The sequence below is a fragment of the Hyla sarda genome, unplaced genomic scaffold (assembly GCF_029499605.1).
Source record: "Hyla sarda isolate aHylSar1 unplaced genomic scaffold, aHylSar1.hap1 scaffold_521, whole genome shotgun sequence".
NCBI classification, from domain to species: Eukaryota; Metazoa; Chordata; class Amphibia; order Anura; family Hylidae; genus Hyla; species Hyla sarda.
The window spans coordinates 179677-200946 of NW_026610532.1; the positions used below are offsets into that span (position 1 = coordinate 179677).

At 44.5% G+C, this 21270-nt stretch overlaps 3 protein-coding genes across 4 annotated transcripts in view; 1 reads left to right on the forward strand and 2 right to left on the reverse strand.

Annotated features, from left to right (window-relative positions):
• LOC130338380 (oocyte zinc finger protein XlCOF6-like) overlaps nucleotides 1–21270 on the reverse strand; it is a gene marked incomplete at its 5' end in the record, with an annotated part of 68090 nt that overhangs the window by 16394 nt on the left and 30426 nt on the right. The gene's annotated exons all lie outside the window — the stretch shown is intronic.
• Nucleotides 1–21270, reverse strand: part of LOC130338378 (gastrula zinc finger protein XlCGF66.1-like) — a 50270-nt gene that overhangs the window by 15181 nt on the left and 13819 nt on the right. The gene's annotated exons all lie outside the window — the stretch shown is intronic.
• On the forward strand, nucleotides 302–16234 carry LOC130338373 (zinc finger protein 436-like). Its single transcript, XM_056553996.1, has 7 exons — nucleotides 302–757; nucleotides 2092–2239; nucleotides 2661–2840; nucleotides 4435–4561; nucleotides 4645–4709; nucleotides 4876–5542; nucleotides 14431–16234. Exons 2-7 carry the CDS (start codon nucleotides 2162–2164, stop codon nucleotides 15522–15524), a joined length of 2211 nt encoding a protein of 736 aa, XP_056409971.1. The 5' UTR covers nucleotides 302–757; nucleotides 2092–2161; the 3' UTR covers nucleotides 15525–16234.

Below are 21270 nucleotides of genomic sequence, written 5' to 3' on the forward strand. Positions count from 1 at the left end.
GCAAAGATAAAATAATATTAAAGTAAAAAAAACACAAAAATACATAAAAATAATCCCCAAAGGAGAAATCACAGGATGAGGGGATCGGCCTCTATATAGGGGAGGGGGTGCGATTAACCCTTGTAAGGTTTTATTGTCAGTACAATGCATGGGTCATACCAGTGTGCGGGGGGAGGAATATACCATCTGTGCTGCTGGAGGGACGTAAGAGAATCCTGACAGGGAGAGAACACACATACCTGTATCTGTACAGGAGCTGTGTGCTTACAGGACCTGCGATGATGTCACCGTCATGTGATCAGTCACATGGAGGAGGAGGGGGAGTCACATGATCAGGGGCTGCTGCTCTAGGCTCATCTGCTCAGTGTATGCAGGACTCTGCTGTCACATGACCATTATCACAGGTCCTTCAACTACAATCTCTTCTATCCTGCACTGTTCAGCCCCGCCCACTACTGTCACATGATCCTCCCCACAGGTCCTTCAACCACAGTCACATCTATACTGCTAAACTCCCCCCCCCCCCCGAAATGGGTACTGGTCACATGATTGTGACATCATCACAGGTCCTACACCTCCAGCATGTAGCAGATACAGAGCAGGTCCTGGTGGGGCAGTCACTGCGGTTGTGTTGTGTGTGGAGATCTCTCAGAGCAGCAGCCCCTGATCATGTGACTCCTCCTCCTCCATGTGACTGATCACATGACGGTGACATCATCGCAGGTCCTGTAAGTACACGGCTCCTCTACAGATACAGGTATGTGTGTGCGGTCACCATCAGATCAGGATTATTGGGGATGTTTAATATTTACCCTTAAAGGACTAGTGCAGTGTAAAATAACATAAGTTATAGATTGCAGATGCCTGACAGCTGGGATCCCCCGCGATTTCCTGTACGGGGTCACAGCAGTTTGCAGGAAGCAGGCGATCTGAAACCCACAGGAAGCAGCTGCCGAAGCTCCCTCTTCATGTATTTCTATGGGATACATTGAGGGGGCGTTTTGGCCACCACTCCGTGCAGGGGTTGGCTCGCCCTCTTTCTGCGGACTGTCAGGGCCTAGTACAAGAGATCGCAGGGGGTCCCAGCAGTCAGACCCCCTGCGATCTATAACGTCCCCTATCCGTTGGTTATTTTTTACTACAGAACTCCTTTAAGAACATGCGGTACATTTACACCCTGCGCCCCATATGGGATTTAGAGCTTAGGAGCCATAAGCAGCCAGAACTCACCGCTAATGATTAACCCATTAAAGGGGTACTCTGCTGCCCCAGTGTTCAGAACAATTGGAGCGAGGGTTGTGCTTGCATAGCCACGCCCCTTGTTCCGTTACGCCCTCTCAATGCAGGTTTATGGAAGGGGCGTGTTTGTATAGTGAAGGGCTGCAGGTCACCTCCCCGCCCATCCTGTCATCTTGTTAATGTCTTCCCGGGGTACTAGCCATTTCTTCCATACAGCAATCTAAGATGGCCACCACTGTGGTCCCGGTGGCTGCTTCTACCTCCTTCCTTACGGCCGCACAGACTACACGAGGCACAGCGGTAACATATGGTCTCTCCTCAGGATTCTCCCATCTCTGCTAGGGGCCCCTCTTTTCCATCCCCTTTCTTACCACAAACAACGTGTTCCAGATGAAAAGGATCCATAATGTGGGCACTCCCGACATAAAGAAGTCTTTACACCCCCTAAGGGGGAGGCACAATGGTTTGTTTGCAGTAGGATACATACAATGAAGGAATATCAGGTGTAGATGTCCTCAGTCCACTATGAGAGAAGGTGAGATGAGGTAAAGCCGCTCACAATAAGCGTATACGTATGCATACAGACACTTTGTCCACCATTTCCCTCTTCTCACCACTCGTGGCTTCTGGTATTTCCTGGATAACATGGACGGTGGATTCCTGTCTCCATATTCTACCCATCCCCCATGACTACACCACAGACTATGATGGATCCCCAACTAGGTTTACAGCCTCCATGATTGTGACTATAATGTCTCCTCAGATGTTTCCCCAGATTATCTCCAGGAAATGAATTTTATTTCTCCATAGAATCTGGTGCGGTTTATCATCGTCTCCTCTTCTTCCCTTCAGGTTTCTCCAATCCAGGATCCTCTGCTGATATCTTCTATATAAGAGAATTCTCCTGGATGACCCATCAACCATGGAGAGAGACAGGAACAAGATGGCCGACAGGATCATAAACCTCACCCTACAGATACTCTTCCGTCTTACTGGAGAGGTGAGGGATTCTGGGAGTGATGTCACATGACCTCATTCTTATCTATGTAATAACAGATGGATATGACTGGAGAGGTGAGGGATTCTGGGAGTGATGTCACATGACCTCATTCTTATCTATGTAATAACAGATGGATATGACTGGAGAGGTGAGGGATTCTGGGAGTGATGTCACATGACCTCATTCTTATCTATCTAATAACAGATGGATATGACTGGAGAGGTGAGGGATTCTGGGAGTGATGTCACATGACCTCATTCTTATCTATGTAATAACAGATGGATATGACTGGAGAGGTGAGGGATTCTGGGAGTGATGTCACATGATCTCATTCTTATCTATATAATAGATGGATATGACTGGAGAAGTGAGGGATTCTGGGAATGTATGTAGTGATATTAATCTGTCTCTCCATACACAGGATTACACAGTAGTGAAGAAGTCCTTTAGTGGGCGCTGTCGGGCCCCTGTGTGTGAAGGATGGGGAAGAACCCTGATCCCAATCCCGGGGCCCCCACCTCACTCCCTGATACATGAGGAAATGGATGAACAGAAGATCCTAGAACTCATCAACAAGATGATGGAGCTGCTGACTGGAGAGGTGACACTGCTGGGACATTATATAGTAATGGAGGGGTCTGGTGATGACTGGAGAGGTGACACTGCTGGGACATTATACAGTAATGGAGGGGTCTGGTGATGACTGGAGAGGTGACACTGCTGGGAATGCTGGGACATTATACAGTAATGGAGGGGTCTGGTGATGACTGGAGAGGTGACACTGCTGGGACATTATACAGTAATGGAGGGGTCTGGTGATGACTGGAGAGGTGACACTGCTGGGACATTATACAGTAATGGAGGGGTCTGGTGATGACTGGAGAGGTGACACTGCTGGGACATTATACAGTAATGGAGGGGTCTGGTGATGACTGGAGAGGTGACACTGCTGGGACATTATACAGTAATGGAGGGGTCTGGTGATGACTGGAGAGGTGACCCTGCTGGGACATTATACAGTAATGGAGGGGTCTGGTGATGACTGGAGAGGTGACCCTGCTGGGACATTATACAGTAATGGAGGGGTCTGGTGATGACTGGAGAGGTGACACTGCTGGGACATTATACAATAATGAAGGGGTCTGGTGATGACTGGAGAGGTGACACTGCTGGGACATTATACAGTAATGGAGGGGTCTGGTGGTGACTGGAGAGGTGACACTGCTGGGACATTATACAGTAATGGAGGGATTTGGTGATGACTGGAGAGGTGACACTGCTGGGACATTATACAGTAATGGAGGGGTCTGGTGATGACTGGAGAGGTGACCCTGCTGGGAATGCTGGGACATTATACAGTAATGGAAGGGTCTGGTGATGACTGGAGAGGTGACACTGCTGGGACATTATACAGTAATGGAGGGGTCTGGTGATGACTGGAGAGGTGACACTGCTGGGAATGCTGGGACATTATACAGTAATGGAGGGGTCTGGTGATGACTGGAGAGGTGACACTGCTGGGACATTATACAGTAATGGAGGGGTCTGGTGATGACTGGAGAGGTGACACTGCTGGGACATTATACAGTAATGGAGGGGTCTGGTGATGACTGGAGAGGTGACACTGCTGGGACATTATACAGTAATGGAGGGGTCTGGTGATGACTGGAGAGGTGACACTGCTGGGACATTATACAGTAATGGAGGGGTCTGGTGATGACTGGAGAGGTGACCCTGCTGGGACATTATACAGTAATGGAGGGGTCTGGTGATGACTGGAGAGGTGACACTGCTGGGACATTATACAATAATGAAGGGGTCTGGTGATGACTGGAGAGGTGACACTGCTGGGACATTATACAGTAATGGAGGGGTCTGGTGATGACTGGAGAGGTGAAACTGCTGGGACATTATACAGTAATGGAGGGGTCTGGTGATGACTGGAGAGGTGACCCTGCTGGGAATGCTGGGACATTATACAGTAATGGAAGGGTCTGGTGATGACTGGAGAGGTGACACTGCTGGGACATTATACAGTAATGGAGGGGTCTGGTGATGACTGGAGAGGTGACACTGCTGGGACATTATACAGTAATGGAGGGGTCTGGTGATGACTGGAGAGGTGACACTGCTGGGACATTATACAGTAACACCACTGGAGGGGTCGGGGTGATGACTGTATCATTGTGTGTCAGGTTCCTATAAGGTGTCAGGACGTGGCGGTCTATTTCTCCATGGAGGAGTGGGAGTATGTAGAAGGACACAAGGATCAGTACAAGGATCAGGTCATGATGGAGGATCAGCAGCCCCTCACATCACCAGGTAATAGACATGACTATATACACACGTCCTCTCATTATTTGTATGTAAAGAATGAATTCAGTCTCTGTATGTGTTCCCTACAGTCAGATCCAGTAAGAGAACAGCACCAGAGAGGTGTCCCCGTCCTCTATTTCCACAGGATGATCAGGTAGATGGAGATATTCCCTATGATCTGTAGAAGGGCTGTGAAGCTCTTGTGGTCAGTCCCCTCACCCTCCATGACTCCTCATCTCCTGCTCATCTATTACATCCCACGTGACTTCTCCTACTGTCTGATGACTTTTAATATATTTTTTCTACATCTTATGATTTAGGGTGAAGATCCGAACAATATTAATGCTCCAGAGACAGATGTGAGCTGTGATGAGCAGTATAAGGAGAACATTCCTACAGGGAAAGATCTGATCTATATTAATGCTACAGTCATTAAGGAAGAAGACGAGACAGTTGTGAGCGGTGATGAGCAGTATAAGGAGGACATTCCTATAGGGGAAGATCTGATCTGTATTAATGCTACAGTCATTAAGGAAGAAGACGAGACAGATGTGAGCAGTGATGAGCAGTATAAGGAGGACATTCATACAGGGGAAGATCTGATCTATATTAAGGCTACAGACATAAAGGAAGAACAAGAGACAGATGTGAGCGGTGATGAGCAGTATAAGGAGGACATTCATACAGGGGAAGATCTGATCTATATTAATGCTACAGACATAAAGGAAGAACAAGAGACAGATGTGAGCGGTGATGAGCAGTATAAGGAGGACATTCATACAGGGGAAGATCTGATCTATATTAATGCTACAGACATAAAGGAAGAACAAGAGACAGATGTGAGTGGTGATGAGCAGTATAAGGAGGACATTTCTACAGGGGAAGATCTGAACTATATTAATGCTAGAGACATAGAGGTAGAAGAAGAGACAGATGTGAGCGGTGATAAGCAGTATAAGGAGGATATTCCTACAAGTAACCGCCTTGGTGAGTAGTAACCACTTAATATAGATAAGAGTCACAGATTCTACCACCATTCTGTCTTCTGTCAGATTGTTACCTCGGTTTTCAACCCCCCTCCCCCCCCAATGCCTCCTGGTTCCAGATCCTCTTTAAGGGTCAGACCAATGCAGATCAGGTCCACCCCCCTTTCTGCTGAGGAGAGGGATTAGAGTAGGAGGTAGGGGCTGTGTCTTTATTGTGGCAAATCGGGCCCTTAGCTCTGATCATGCCAATCCTGGCCGGGAAACACTTGGTCCTGTTCCATGCCAGGGACAGATTTTGGGTGGGCTTTCTTCATCCACAGAGATTCACAAGGACAAACCTATGAATAAGATTATCCTCTCATGGGCTAATTCCTCTGTGGTCACGCAGATCCTTGTGGTCTCCAGTGCCCATGGGTATTTTGATGATGTGTTTGTAGCTTCGGGTCCTCACCTCCTTCCATTGAAGCAATTGATGGAAGACCCTTATAACCCCCTCACCCTATTCCTGAGACAGTTCCCTTGTCTGTGTTGCTAGGGCCTCAGTCATATTAAGGTCTTACCCAAAGTAGACTTAAAGGTGTTACCTGGCCAATGACTAGGGGAAAGGATAAGGGGATAAGATGTCTGATCCCGTGATCTCCGTGCAGCACCCGCATTCTATGCTGGGCTGCGTCTCCAATTGCGAAAAGCTCTTTGTTTCCGGGACTGGAGACGAGATGTTACGTCACACCCCCTCGTGACACCACACCCCTCCCATAGACATGAATGGAGGGGGCATGGCATGACATTACGAGGGGGCGTGGCATTTTGTCATGTCTCCAGTCCACACAGGATATCCCCAGGGTATTACAAAGGATGCGCTAAGACCCAGGCGCCCAGAGTGTACCTGTACGCCCTGAGTCTTTTAGAGGTTAAAAATAAATACAATAATTAAACTCTATCACCCCCCACCCCACCCCCTCCAATACCATTTTCCAAATCAGAAAAATTTGGAGTCCCTATGTAAGGAATTGTCTGAACTATTGAAATATAATGTAACAGTGTAAACAAAAAAACAAAAAATAATCAAACGCCAGAATTTTATTGATTTTAATCCCATCCCAGCAAAAATGGAATAATAAGCGATAAAAATGTTCCATTTGTGCCATAATGGTAAAGATAAAAACTACCGATCACGCAAAAAAAAAAAATAACACAGCTGTATATTTAAAAAAAAGAAAAAAAAATTGTTTGCAATTTTTTCGAAGCAGTAAAAACATATTGAAAACTAAACAAATTGGGTGTTTTAGCGATTGTAGTAATACGAGAAAAAAAAAGGTACATGGCAACACCAAAAAGGGGGAAAAAAGGATTTTATTATGGGAAAAAAACATAATAAGCTATATAAATTGGGTATTGCCGTGCTCGCGCCGACTCACAGAATAAAGATCATCATTTTTACCAAGCAGTGAACGCCGTAAAAAAAAAAAAAATGCCAGAAATTTTCACATTTTTCACAATATTTGAAAAAAAATTGTCACAAAAAATACTGAATGTTTCAACAAAAATGTAGCACTTACTAATATAAAGTACAATATAAAATATATATATATAGCAAGCTGATGTACTCTGATTATTTATCCGAGAATCTTAGTCTAGTGCGTGACCCTTTTGCACGAAATTGGAAAAAATAGTGGAAAATTAGACTGGTTTTCTAGGATTGTGGGGATAAAAAGATGTATTACTGTAAACGGGAAAACAAATACATATAAACATACATGAAAATATTCATAAAACATTTAAAGATTACCAGGAGTCTGGTGGTCACAGGGCCCTTGTAGCCACCTACTCATTCAGTCGTCATTACAAGTCATACAGTAAATTTCAATCACACAAAGCATGACGGTACAATATACAGCACAGGTTCACTAAGCTATACACCGTACCACATGCTGCACTAAGCTATACACCGTACCACATGCTGCACTAAGCTATACACTATACCACATGCTGCACTAACACTCCGCTTCATCACTTGTTATCGAATAAAACAACCCATTACAGATGAATGGAAACAAATAAAAAACAAAAATGTTTTTTATAATACTGTTGAGTGTATGGAGAGGTTGGTGGAGGGTTTACATCTTCTCCTTTACTCCAGCAGTGTGCTAGCATTGGCTGGAGATGATCGCATACATTGGGCCTCACTTACTTAAAGGGGTACTCTGCTGCTCCCGGCACCGGGAGATCATGACGTCACGCCCCACCCCCTTAATGCAAATCTATGGGAGGGGGCGTGACGGCTGATCGCAGCATCTTAAGGGTTAATACCGGACATCACCGCGATCTGTGATGTCCGGTATTGGCCTGGGTCCCGGCTACCATTAGCCACCGGGACCGACCTTATATGACTGGGGGTCACCGTGGGCAAAAATGTGTACAGTAACCCCCCGACATGCGATGGCCCCGACATATGATCAAATCGACATACGATGCTTTTATATGTCGGGGCCATCGCATTAACTTCTATCTGACAGCGCAAAATGCTTAAGCTGCTGTCGGATAGCAGTTTAAGCATCCCGGACAGGTTCACTTACCTATCCCCGCTGCTCTGGGTCTACTTTGCGATCCTCTGGCGTTTTCCACATCTTCTCCGGGGTCCGGGCCTCGCTTTCCTGCATCGTTATTATGTCGCTACGCACGCCGTGCCGACGCAGCAACGTAATAACGTCACCAGAAAGCGAGGCCCGGACACTGGAGAAGATGCGGAAGAAGCCGGAGGATCCCGAAGAAGACGCCGGAGCAGCGGGACAGCATCGGGAGCGGTGAGGACGCGGTCCGGAGCGGCGGGGACAGGTGAGTATAACTTTCTATACTTTACATTGCACGAATCCCTCAACATACGATGGATTCGACAAACGATGGGTCGTTTGGAACGAATTACCATCATATGTTGAGGGACCATTGTATTAGAGCCACGTACAGGAAATACAAAGGTCACAGTAGAATAAAAGATGCCAGGTGAATGTCCTGTGATGATCTGAGAATTTTTTTGTTTTTTTCTTCCATTCCTGGATAAACCCTTTAATGGAGCTGTTCGGTGCGGACTATTCCTATTCCATCCAGCCCAGGCTGTAAAAAAAAAAAAAAGAGAAAACAAACTTTCACTTACCTTCCTACGTCCCCCCCCCTGGAGCTCCGCAACAGCTGATTGGTCGGCCGGGCTGTCTACATCCCACTTCATCTAGCCCGGGATGTCACACTGCGCTTCAGCCTATCACCTGCCGCAGCGATGTCCCGCTTCGGTCAATGATAAGCTGAAGCGCTGTGTGATGTCCCTGGCTGAAGGAAGTGGGATGTAGACAGCCCGGCCGACCAATCAGCTGTTGCGGAGCTCCGGGGGGGACGTAGGAAGGTAAGTGAAAGTTTGTTTTCTCTTTTTTTGCAGCCCGGGCAGGATGGAATAGGAATAATCCGTACTGGACATCTCCTTTAAAGGGGTACTCCGCCCGTAGACATCTTATCCCCTATCCAAAGGATAGGGGATAAGATGTTAGATTGCCGTGGTCCCGCTGCTGGGGACCCCGGAGATCGCCGCTGCAGGACTGCGCTATCATTGCTGCACAGAGCGAGTTCGCTCTGCACGTAATGACGGGTGACAGAGGGGACGGAGCAGCGTCATGTCATGGCTCCGCCCCTCGTGACATCACGGCCCGTCCCCTTAATGCAAGTCTATGGTAGGGGGCGTGACGACCGCCACGCCCCCTCCCATAGACTTGTATTGAGGGGGGTGGGCTGTTACATCAGGAGGGGCGGAGCCGTGACGTAACGATGCTCCGGCCCTTGTATTGCCCGTCATTATGTGCAGAGCGAGCCTCCCCAGCAGCGGGACCGCGGTGCTCTGACATCTTATCCCCTATCCTTTGGATGGGGGATAAGATGCTAGGGGCGGAGTACCCCATTAAGGCTTTTCCGAGTAGATTTTGTTGCATGTGTGTTACGCCAGAATTTCCAACAAAAAATCCAAAAAACCCACTAACTCTCCACTTTACTCAGAAAACCCTACAAAGGGGACGGGGCCATCAGGGAAAAGGGGCGTTTCTCAGAAAATATATATTTTCAAATGAAATCTACAAATTTAGTAAAGTTTCAGCATAAAACGTGGTGAATTTGAGCTCTGGAAAACACAATAACTCAGAGCAATTGTAAGAAGAGGAAAACGTAGGGAAATGGCGAGTATGTGCGTCTGTTACTAATGGGGATCACACTAAGGGCTCGTTCACACGAGAGGATTTATTTGCAGGTTTCCCGCTACTTGTTATAAAGGGGGCGGGCTATCCACAGGAGATTTTCGGCTGTGGAATTTCCGATCCGGAAAACTCGCCGCAAGCCCCATTGAAGAGCCCATCCCCCTTTCTAACACGAAGCAAGAACCATGTATATAAATCAGCTCGTGTGAATGAGCCCTAAGTGTGTGCGGCAAGATGGTAAGACGCACTACTAGCTCTGCTATTTTCTATTCCTCTCTACATCATTCCCACTACACACATTCTTTCCTTTTTTTTACCAATTTTTTTTTTACTGTATTTTTATTAATTATAATTCTTAAAATGTTATATTTTTTGTTAATTTTATTTAATGTTTCATTTAAAAAAAAAACTTTTTTCTTATTTTACCAGTTTTTATTTATTTATTTTTTTTAAAGTTTTTTAAAGTTTTTTCATGTTTAATTTATTTATTTTTTCTTTTTCTCTGTCATATCTTTTTTTTTTTATCCTATTATATTAATGTCCCATTATAGTTATGTTAATATCTAACCACAATACATCATAATGACTATTTTTTGTTTTTTTAAGTTTAATAATTTCATCTTTTATCCCCACAATCCTAGAGAACTAGTTTACTATTAAAGGGGTACACCACTGGAAAACATCTTTTTTTAAATGAACTGGTGCCAGAAAGTTAAACAGATTTGTAAATTACTTCTATTAAAAAATCTTAATCCTTCCAGTACTTATCAGCTGCTGTTATGATCTGCAGGGAGTTCTTTTCTTTTTAATTTCCTTTCTGCCAGACCACAGTGCTCTCTGCTGACACCTCTGTCCATTTTAGGAACTGTCCAGAGTAGGAGCAAATCGCCATAGAAAACCTATCCTGCTATGGACAGAGGTGCCAGCAGAGAGCACTGTGGTCAGACAGAAAGGAAATTCCAAAACAAAAGAACTTTCTGTGAATCATAACAGCAACTCATAAGTACAGAAGGATTAAGATTTTTTAATAGAAGTAATTTACAAATCTGTTTAACTTTCTGGCACCAGTTGATTTAAAGGGGTACTCCACCCCTAGACATCTTATCCCCTACTAAAAGGATAGGGGATAAGATGTCTGATCGAGGGGGTCCCGCCTCTGGGGACCCCTGCAATATAGCAAGCAGCACCCACCTGTATCTGCTTCAGGCAGCGCTGGAGGTTCTGGCTCCCGACCACGGGAACAGAAGATCGTGACGTCACAACTCCGCCCCCGTGGGACATCATGCCCCACCCCCTCAATGCAAGTCTATGGGAGGGGGCGTGACAGCTATATTGCGGGGTGGGTGCTGCATGCGGTGGGACCCCCGCGATCAGACATGGAGTACCCCTTTCATTTTCCACTATAAACTATAATACATCACGTAAAAACAATATCAGAATCGCTTCAGTCAGTAAAAGCGCCACAAAGGTAATACAACATAGAGAGACACAGGTTGTATTTGAAAATGGGTCTTGGTAATTAAAGGGGAACTCCGGTGGAAAACAATTTTTTTAAATCAACTGGTGCCAGAAAGTTAAACAGATTTGTAAATTACTTCTATTAAAGTAATTTAACCTCTTAAGGACCCATGACGTACCGGTACGTCATGAGTCCGCTCCCGTTCTATAACGCGAGGCCACGGCCACTAACAACGGCTGGGACCCGTGGCTAATAGCGCGCGGCGCTGATCTCGGTGTTGCGCTATTAACCCTTAAACACGGCGTTCAAAGTGGATTGCCATGACTATAGTAAAATTAAACTAAGGCCGGTTAGCTCAGGGGCCTGTTCGGGATCGCCGCAGTGAAATCGTGGCATCCCAAACATCTGTAGGACACGAGGAGGGTCCGCTTACCTGCCTCCTGGTGTCCGATCACCTAATGACTGCTCAGTGCCTGAGATCCAGGCATGAGCAGTCAAGCGGCAGAATCATTGATCAATGGTTTCCTGTGAGAAACCATTGATCAGTGTAAAAGAAGATCAGTGTGTGCAGTGTTATAGCCTCCTATGGGATAACAAAGATCATTGTGTGCAGTGTTGTAGCCCCCTATGGGATAACAATGATCAGTGTAAGAGATCAGTGTGTGCAGTGTTATAGTCCCCTATGGGAAACCAATGATCAATGTAAAAGATCAGTGTGTGCAGTGTTATAGCCCCCTATGGGATAACAGTGATCAGTGTAAATAAATCAGTGTGGGCAGTGTTATAGTCTCCTATGGGATAACAATGATCAATGTAAAAGATCAGTACATCCAGTGTTATAGTCTCCTATGGGATAACAATGATCAGTGTAAGAGATCAGCGTGTGCAGTGTTATAGTCTCCTATGGGATAACAATGATCAGTATAAAAGATCAGTGTGTGCAGTGTTATAGTCCCCTATGGGATACCAATGATCAATGTAAAAGATCAGTGTGTGCAGTGTTATAATCTCCTATGGGATAACAATGATCAGTGTAAAAGATCAGTGTGTGCAGTGTTATAGTCTCCTATGGGATAACAATGATCAACATAAAAAATTAGTGTGTGCAGTGTTATAGTCTCCTATGCGATAACAAAGATCAATGTAAGAGATCAGTGTGTGCAGTGTTATAGTCTCCTATGGGATAACAATGATCAATGTAAGAGATCAGTGTGTGCAGTGTTATAGTCTCCTATGAGATACCAATGATCAGTGTAAAAGATCAGTGTGTGCAGTGTTATAGTCTCCTATGGGATAACAATGATCAGTGTAAGAGATCAGTGTGTGCAGAGTTATAGTCTCCTATGGGATAACAATGATCAGTGTGTGCAGTGTTATAGTCTCCTATGGGATAACAATGATCAACATAAAAAATTAGTGTGTGCAGTGTTATAGTCTCCTATGAGATAACAAAGATCAATGTAAGAGATCAGTGTGTGCAGTGTTATAGTCTCCTATGGGATAACAATGATCAATGTAAGAGATCAGTGTGTGCATTGTTATAGACCCCTATGGGATAACAATGATCAGTATGAGAGATCAGTGTGCAGTGTTATAGTCCCCTATGGGATAACAATGATCAATGTAAGAGATCAGTGTGTGCAGTGTTATAGTCTCCTATGAGATAACAATGATCAGTGTAAGAGATCAGTGTGTGCAGAGTTATAGTCTCCTATGGGATAACAATGATCAGTGTAAGAGATCAGTGTGTGCAGAGTTATAGTCTCCTATGGGATAACAATGATCAGTGTGTGCAGTGTTATAGTCTCTTATGGGATAACAATGATCAGTATAAGAGATCAGTGTGTGCAGTGTTATACTCCCCTATGGAATAACAATGATCAGTGTAAGAGATCAGTGTGTGCAGTGTTTTAGTCCCATATGGGATAACAATGATCATTGTAAGAGATCAGTGTGTGCAATGTTATAGTGTCCTATGGGATAACAATGATCAGTGTAAGAGATCAGTGTGTGCAGTGTTATAGTGTCCTATGGGATAACAATGATCAGTGTAAGAGATCAGTGTGTGCAGTGTTATAGTGTCCTATGGGATAACAATGATCAGTGTAAGAGATCAGTGTGTGCAGTGTTTTAGTCTCCTATGGGATAACAATGATCAGTGGAAGAGATCAGTGTGTGTAGTGTTATAGCCCCCTATGGGATAACAATGATCAGTATAAGAGATCAGTGTGTGCAGTGTTATAGTGTCTTATGAGATAACAATGATCAGTATAAGAGATCAGTGTGTGCAGTGTTATAGTTTCCTATGGGATAACAATGATCAGTGTAAGAGATCAGTGTGTGCAGTGTTATAGTCTCCTATGGGATAACAATGATCAGTATAAGAGATCAGTGTGTGTAGTGTTATAGTCCCCTATGGGATAACAATGATCAGTATAATAGATCAGTGTGTGTAGTGTTATAGTCTCCTATGGGATAACAATGATCAATGGAAGAGAACAGTATGTGCAGTGTTATAGTCTCCTATGGGATAACAATGATCACTGTGTGCAGTGTTATAGTCCCCTATGGGATATCAATGATCAATGTAAGAGATCAGTGTGTGCAGTATTATAGCCTCTTATGGGATAACAAGGATTAGTGTAAAAGATCAGTTTGTGCAGTGTTATAGTCTCCTATGGGATAACAATGATCAGTATAAGAGATCAGTGTGTGCAGTGTTATAGTCCCCTATGGGATAACAATGATCAGTGTAAGAGATCAGTGTGTGCAGTGTTATAGTCTCCTATGGGATAACAATGATCAGTATAAGAGATAAGTGTGTGCAGTGTTATAGTCTCCTATGGATTTTTAGGTGCAAAATTGAAAGAGTTTGGATTTTTTTAAGGTAAGTAGGAAAAAACGAAAGTGCAAAAACTGAAAAACCACGGGTCCTTAAGGGGTTAATAGTACTTATTAGCTTCTGTATGCTCCACAGAAAGATGTGTAGTTTTTTCAGTCTGACCACAGTGCTCTCTGCTGACACCTCTGTCCATGTCAGGAACTGTCCAGACCAGGAGAGGTTTCCTTCAAAGGCTTCAAGGAAAGTAATTATAACTATTTGCACAAGTGTGTTTTTTTACATGCACTACAACATTACATAGGGTCTTTAAGATGTGAATACTCCTTTAAAGTTATTAAAATCTGTGTTATTCTCTGCAGATTCTTGTACCAGGAGATCAGAGGAGAATCTTATATCTTCAGATTATAAAGCAGATGATGATATCACACAAGATACATATGAAGAACATTCCATTATCCCAGATACACCCTCAGCCCTTCACAGCCAAGATCTGTCATCTCATCCTTATATACAGGTCCTGTCTTCTCATTCATCACAGAAAGGTCACAGAAGGGGTGTTGGACATCAACGAGCTCATACAGGAAGGAAACCATATTCATGCTCAGAATGTGGGAAATGTTCTACTAAGAAATCAGATCTTGTTAAACATCAAAGAATTCACACAGGGGAAAAGCCATTCTCATGTTCAGAATGTGGGAAATGTTTTACTCAGCAATCGCAACTTGTTCAACATAAAAGAACTCACACAGGGGAAAAGCCATTTCCATGTTTGGAATGTGGAAAATGTTTTGCTGAGAAATCACATCTTGTTCAACATAAAAGAACTCACACAGGGGAAAAGCCATTTTCATGCTCAGAATGTGGTAAATGTTTTACTGAGAAATCAAATCTTGTTAATCATAAAAGAACTCACACAGGGGAGAAGCCATTTTCATGCTCAGAATGTGGTAAATGTTTTACTGAGAAATCAAATCTTGTTAAACATCAAAGAACTCACACAGGGGAGAAGCCATTTTCATGCTCAGAATGTGAGAAATGTTTTACTGAGAAAGCAAGTCTTGTTATACATCAAAGAACTCACACAGGAAAGAATCCATTTTCATGTTCAGAATGTGGAAAATCTTTTTATTTTAAATCAAGACTTGTTAAACATAAAAGAACTCACACAGGGGAAAAAACATTTTCATGCTCAGAATGTGGAAAATGTTTTGTTAAGAAATCAAGTCTTGTTAAACATCAAAGAACTCACACAGGTGAGAATCCATTTTCATGTTCAGAATGTGGAAAATCTTTTAATTTTAAATCAAGACTTGTTAACCATAAAAGAACTCACACAGGGGAAAAACCATTTTTATGCTCAGAATGTGGGAAATGTTTCACAGAGAAATCAAATCTCGCTAAACATCAAAGAAAACATTTTCATGTTCAGAATAAAGCAATCAAGACTAGTTAAACATCTAAATACTCACACAGGAGAGGAGCCATTTTCATGTTCAGAATATAGGAAATGTTTTAATGAGAAATCAACACTTAAAAGACATCTTAGGGTATGTTCACACTACGGAATTCCCGCGGAATTCCACGGTGTGAATTTAACATTAGTGTGAATGGGTCTCCGCAAGACCCATTCACACTGCGGAATTTGTTCAGCGCAAAGAAAGAACATGTTCATTCTTTGTGCGGAAGTCCGTGAGTACTGCATAGCCATCAATGGTGACGGCGCAGTGCCACGCGGTCCTACCACCGCTGTCGGCTGCCAGGCTGAATCTCAGCTCGCGGAATTCTGCGAGCGGAGATTCCGTTCACACTCTGTAGTGTGAACAGACCCTAAGAATTCACACAGGAGAGAAGATATTTTAGAGCACTAAATGATGCAGATAACACATTTATATATTAACCCCTTGCAGCAGAACGCTGTTTTAAATGGCGCTGCGGCAAGGTTATGAATCTAGCTCAGGAGCTGAGCTTGCATCATACCTGCATGGTCCCGGCTGCTATCAGCAGCCAGGACCTGTGACTTATGCCGGACATCGCCGTTCAGGTAGATGATCGGCATTTACTATTTAGACACGGCACTATTTACCGTATATACTCGAGTATAAGCCGACCCGAGTATAAGCCGAGACCCCTAATTTCAACCCAAAATCCCAGGAAAAGTTATTGACTCGAGTATAAGCCTAGGGTGGGAAATACCTCATCCCCCCCTGTCATCATCCAGACCCGTCATTAACATCCTCATCATCATCCCCTTGTCATCATCCCACACATCCCCCCTTCATCATCCTCTTATCATCCCACACATCCCCCCTTCATCATCCCCTTATCATCCCACACATCCCCCCTTCATCATCCCCTTATCATCCCACACCCCCCCCCCTTCATCATCCCCTTATCATCCCACACATCCCCCCTTCATCATCCCCTTATCATCCCACACCCCCCCTTCATCATCCCCACCCCCCTTCATCATCCCCACACCCCCCCTTCATCATCCTCTTCTCATCATTCGCCCTCAGTGGTCTTCAACCTGCGGACCTCCAGAGGTTTCAAAACTACAACTCCCAGCAAGCCCGGGCAGCCATCGGCTGTCCGGGCTTGCTGGGAGTTGTAGTTTTGAAACCTCCGTAGGTCCGCAGGTTGAAGACCACTGCGGCCTTCAACATCATCCAGCCCCCTCTCACCCCCTTTAGTTCTGAGTACTCACCTCCGCTCGGCGCTGGTCCGGTCCTGCAGGGCTGTCCGGTGAGGAGGTGGTCCGGTGAGGAGGTGGTCCGGGCTGCTATCTTCACCGGGGGCGCCTCTTCTCCGCGCTTCCGGCCCGGAATAGAGGCGTTGCCTTGACAATGACGCAGAATTACGTTGGCAATGAACGCACCTCTGCGTCGTTGTCACGGCAACGTGACTATTCTGAGGCCGGGCCCGAAGCGCTTAGAAGAGGCCTCCCCGGTGAAGATAGCAGCCCGGAACACTATCCCACCGGACCACCTCCTCACCGGACAGTCCTGCAGGACCGGACCAGCGCCGAGCGGAGGTGAGTACTCAGAACTAAAGGGGGTGAGAGGGGGCTGGATGATGTTGAAGGCCGCAGTGGTCTTCAACCTGCGGACCTCCGGAGGTTTCAAAACTACAACTCCCAGCAAGCCCGGACAGCCGATGGCTGCCCGGGCTTGCTGGGAGTTGTAGTTTTGAAACCTCTGGAGGTCCGCAGGTTGAAGACCACTGCGGGTGGGGGAGTTCACTCGAGTATAAGCCGAGGGGGGTGTTTTCAGCACGAAAAATCGTGCTGAAAAACTCGGCCTATACTCGAGTATATACGGTAAGTGCTCTCTGATGACACCTGTCTCGGGGACTGTCCAGGGTAGAAGCAAATCCCCATAGCAAACCTCTCCTACTCTGTGCAGTTCCCAAGACAAGCAGAAATGTCAGCAGAGAGCACCGATGCCAGACAGAAAACAACAACTCAGATTCAGCAGCTGATAATTATTGGAAGGATTAAGATTTTTTAATAGAACTAATTTACAAATCTGTTTAACTTTCTGGTGCCAGTTGATATAAAAAAAATTAAAAAAAAGTTTTATTTCTGGAATACCCCTTTAAGTTTTAGGCTAGAAGTCGGGATTTTGTATTTATTTTCCTATCTATTTCTTTTTGTTTTGTCGTCTTTCTTGTTCTCTTTTTAAAGTGTTTATATTTGTCATTTTGTTATTGTGGCAACATGAATGTTATTGTTACATAACATGATTTTGAATTGTCTTTTCTTTTCTTGTTAACAAATAGAGAAATTTGAAAATAAAAATCTTTTACCAGTTTGGTTAGTACGAAGCGGTAAAAGTGAGAAATCTCATGAACAGCGTGCGGTTTTGGCTTCTGGAAGAAGGGGGTGGAGCAGGGGCAGTGACATGACATCAAGGTCACAGCATATCACATAATAACCCAGGTTATCATATAACTTGCTGCTATAAGTGTCAATCAGCTTAAAGGCCAATAGGAGACAACAAGGGGTAGGGTTTTACACAGTTAATGGATCACAAGCCAATCCCCATGATGGCAATGGGAACAGCAGACAGAAAGAGATAGATACAGTAATACAGAGGGAGAGAGAGATTGGACAGATATAGGGAACAAAGATAAACAGAGTGTGTGTGAACAGAAGCCATAATCCCTATCCTGGTGGCTGAGCTATATGATAACATACATAAAAGAAGCATAGCGCCCTTACACACATGTACAGGGATTAATCGCAAAAAAAGTATACCTACAGGTTTTCACATCAGACTGACTGCAGCACGTGTAAATAAAAACACATCAGCCTGATAAACACTGTGGTCCTCATTAATCAAACTGTGTGAGAGAAAAAAAATAGTGATTTCCCCACAGTAGCCAATTACAGCTCAGCTAACTAGCTCTGGTAAAGTGAAAGCTGAGCTGGGATTGGTTCCTGTGGGGAAATATCTATATTTTTTTTCTCTCATACAGTTTGATAAATCTGGGCCACAGTGTTTATTTTCATGGTTCAAAAAAAGACGCATTATATCTTCCTAGTTGTTAAAGGGGTACTCCAGCTCTAAGACATCTTATCCCCTATCCAAAGGATAGGGGATAAGATGCCTGATCGCGAGGGTCCCGCCCCTGGGGACCCCCGTGATCTAGCACGCAGCACCCCATTACAATCAGTCCCCGGAGCACGTTCGCTTTGGGTCTGATTACTGGCGATCAAGGGGCCGGAAAAATTGTGACGTCACGGCCCTGCCCCGTGTGACATCATGCTCCGCCCCCTCAATGCAAGCCTATGGGAGGGGGCGTGACAGCCCATAGACTTGCATTGAGGGGCGGAACGGGACATAACACGGGGTGGGGCCGTGACAGCTTTCACACCCCCTTCCATAGGCTTGCATTGAGGGGGCGGAGCGTGACATCACAGGGGTGGGGCCATGACGTCACAATGCTCAGGCCCTGTGATCGCCAGTCATCAGACCCGGAGCAAACATGCTTCGAGGACTGATTGTAACTGGGTGCTGCAAACAGGATCAAAAAGGTATCTTATCCCCTATCCTTTGGATAGGGGATAAGATGTCTTAGCACCGGAGTACCCCTTTAAATAACATGGAAGTAAAAAGCGTGTGCAACTGAAATGCCTCTTCCCTGTTGACACACTGTTTGTGATTATGATTGGATGATCCGACTTTCAAGAATATGAAATTAGTCAGAAAAAACACAAATCCAGAAATTTGTCGAAAAAGGATATGATTTTAAATGATTAAAAAAGGAAAAACTGTTCAAACTTTGAATAGAAAAGAACTATTAAAACCAGCTGTACCAAAAAATAATGAGAAACAAGATTGTACAATGGCCCTGATTTACTAGTGAGTGTTGTGCAGGTTTCTTTGTGGGTTTTAATTACCTACAATTTTATTTTCCACGGTATTTATTTTACTAAGGTTTCCCATAATTTTGCACTTTTCCCTATATTTTGCTTTTTTTTTTTTTTACACATTTTCTGATCTGTCAGGTTTTCCTCAGCTCAAATCCACCACATTTTATGTGGAAACCTTAGTAAATATGTTGGGCTTTTGTGAAAATGTTGAACACGCCCCTTTTCGGAGACCACGCCCCTTTCCATGGTGGCCACGCCCCCTTTTCTGGTTTTCTTCCTTAACTAATAACAACCTATAGGTCACTAAGGTGACCCAAAAATACCCATTTTCTTATACATAAACAACTTATCTTTATTGTTTACTAAACACACTTAGACAAAGGAATTAAAATTCCAGTGAAACTCGCTCCATATGATTTTATAATTACATATGAGTAACGAACTGGCCACTTTCATTGATTGTTCATTTGGTGTCCTCGTGTATCTGCAGCATACATCGGAGGTATTGGAGTGATCACTGTAATTAAGACCAATCACTCGACCCCCCACTACATGTTTCGCTGCTTAACGCAGCTTTGTCCAGAGGCAGCGGGCAATGAGTGTAAAAAACGCCGAGCAGGGGGTTTTAAAACCTCCCATCATGACAGCTTCCTGATCGGAGTTCAGAGAAGCTGAGATCTGATTGGCCGAAACGGTGTCACATCCTATCGGCTGTCTGCTGACATCATGAGCACAGTGCTCTCTGCGAACATCTCTGTCCATTTTAGGCCCCTATGGGATCACAATGATCAGTATAAGAGATCAGTGTGTGCAGTGTTATAGGTCCCTATGGGATAACAATGATCAGTATAAGAGATCAGTGTGTGCAGTGTTATAGGTCCCTATGGGATAATAATGATCAGTATAAGAGATCAGTGTGTGCAGTGTTATAGGTCCCTATGGGATAACAATGATCAGTATAAGAGATCAGTGTGTGCAGTGTTATAGGTCCTTATGGGATAACAATGATCAGTGTAAGGGATCAGTGTGTGCAGTGTTATAGGTCCCTATGGGATAACAATGATCAGTATAAGAGATCAGTGTGTGCAGTGTTATAGGTCCCTATGGGATAACAATGATCAGTGTAAGGGATCAGTGTGTGCAGTGTTATAGGTCCCTATGGGACCTATAAGACTGCAAAAAAAATTTGAAAAAAAAGGGAATAAAGATCATTTAACCCCTTCCCTATTAAAAGTTTGAATCACCCCCTTTTCCCATAAAAAAAAAAAATACAGTGTAAATAAAAATAAACATATATGGTATCGCCGCGTGCGGAAATGTCCGACTTATAAAAATATATCGTTAATTAAACCGCACGATCAATAGCGTGCGCGCAAAAAAATTCCAAAGTCCAAAATAGTGCATTTTTGGTCACTTTTTATATCATGTTCTCCAGACACCGGGTCCAATGAGTTTCTGTATTGCAGCCCCTTATGGAGGAATAGGCGATTTCGCTGTCGCCACAACTGTCTCAGTTCAAAGTCCCCTTGCTGCTTGTGGAGTCGAGTGGGCACCTTCTTGTGGAGGCAGTAATTCAAGAGGTCCCCTATGACCCAGTTTTCATCCTGCAGAGTCTTCCACGTGTATTGGTCTTCAGGGACTTCCAGAGGTCCGGGTTCGTCACCCTCTTGGGCCGTTAGAGCATTCTGGCTCATGAACCGTTGGTAGAAGGGTGGCATTTCCACATCTTCCCATTCGTCCCCTGCAGGGGGTTCTTCACCTGGGGCCATCCGGGAGAGAGCATCCGCATTGACATTGGATTTTCCACTGCAGTACTTAATACTGA

Bases quoted from the DNA above. Each gene is read 5' to 3' on its own strand.
- LOC130338373 (XM_056553996.1), top strand. From the start codon at position 2,162: ATGGAGAGAGACAGGAACAAGATGGCCGACAGGATCATAAACCTCACC. The intron at 2,841-4,434 runs GTGACACTGCTG...ATTGTGTGTCAG, and splicing joins TGGAGCTGCTGACTGGAGAG to GTTCCTATAAGGTGTCAGGA. The intron at 4,562-4,644 runs GTAATAGACATG...TGTTCCCTACAG, and splicing joins GCAGCCCCTCACATCACCAG to TCAGATCCAGTAAGAGAACA.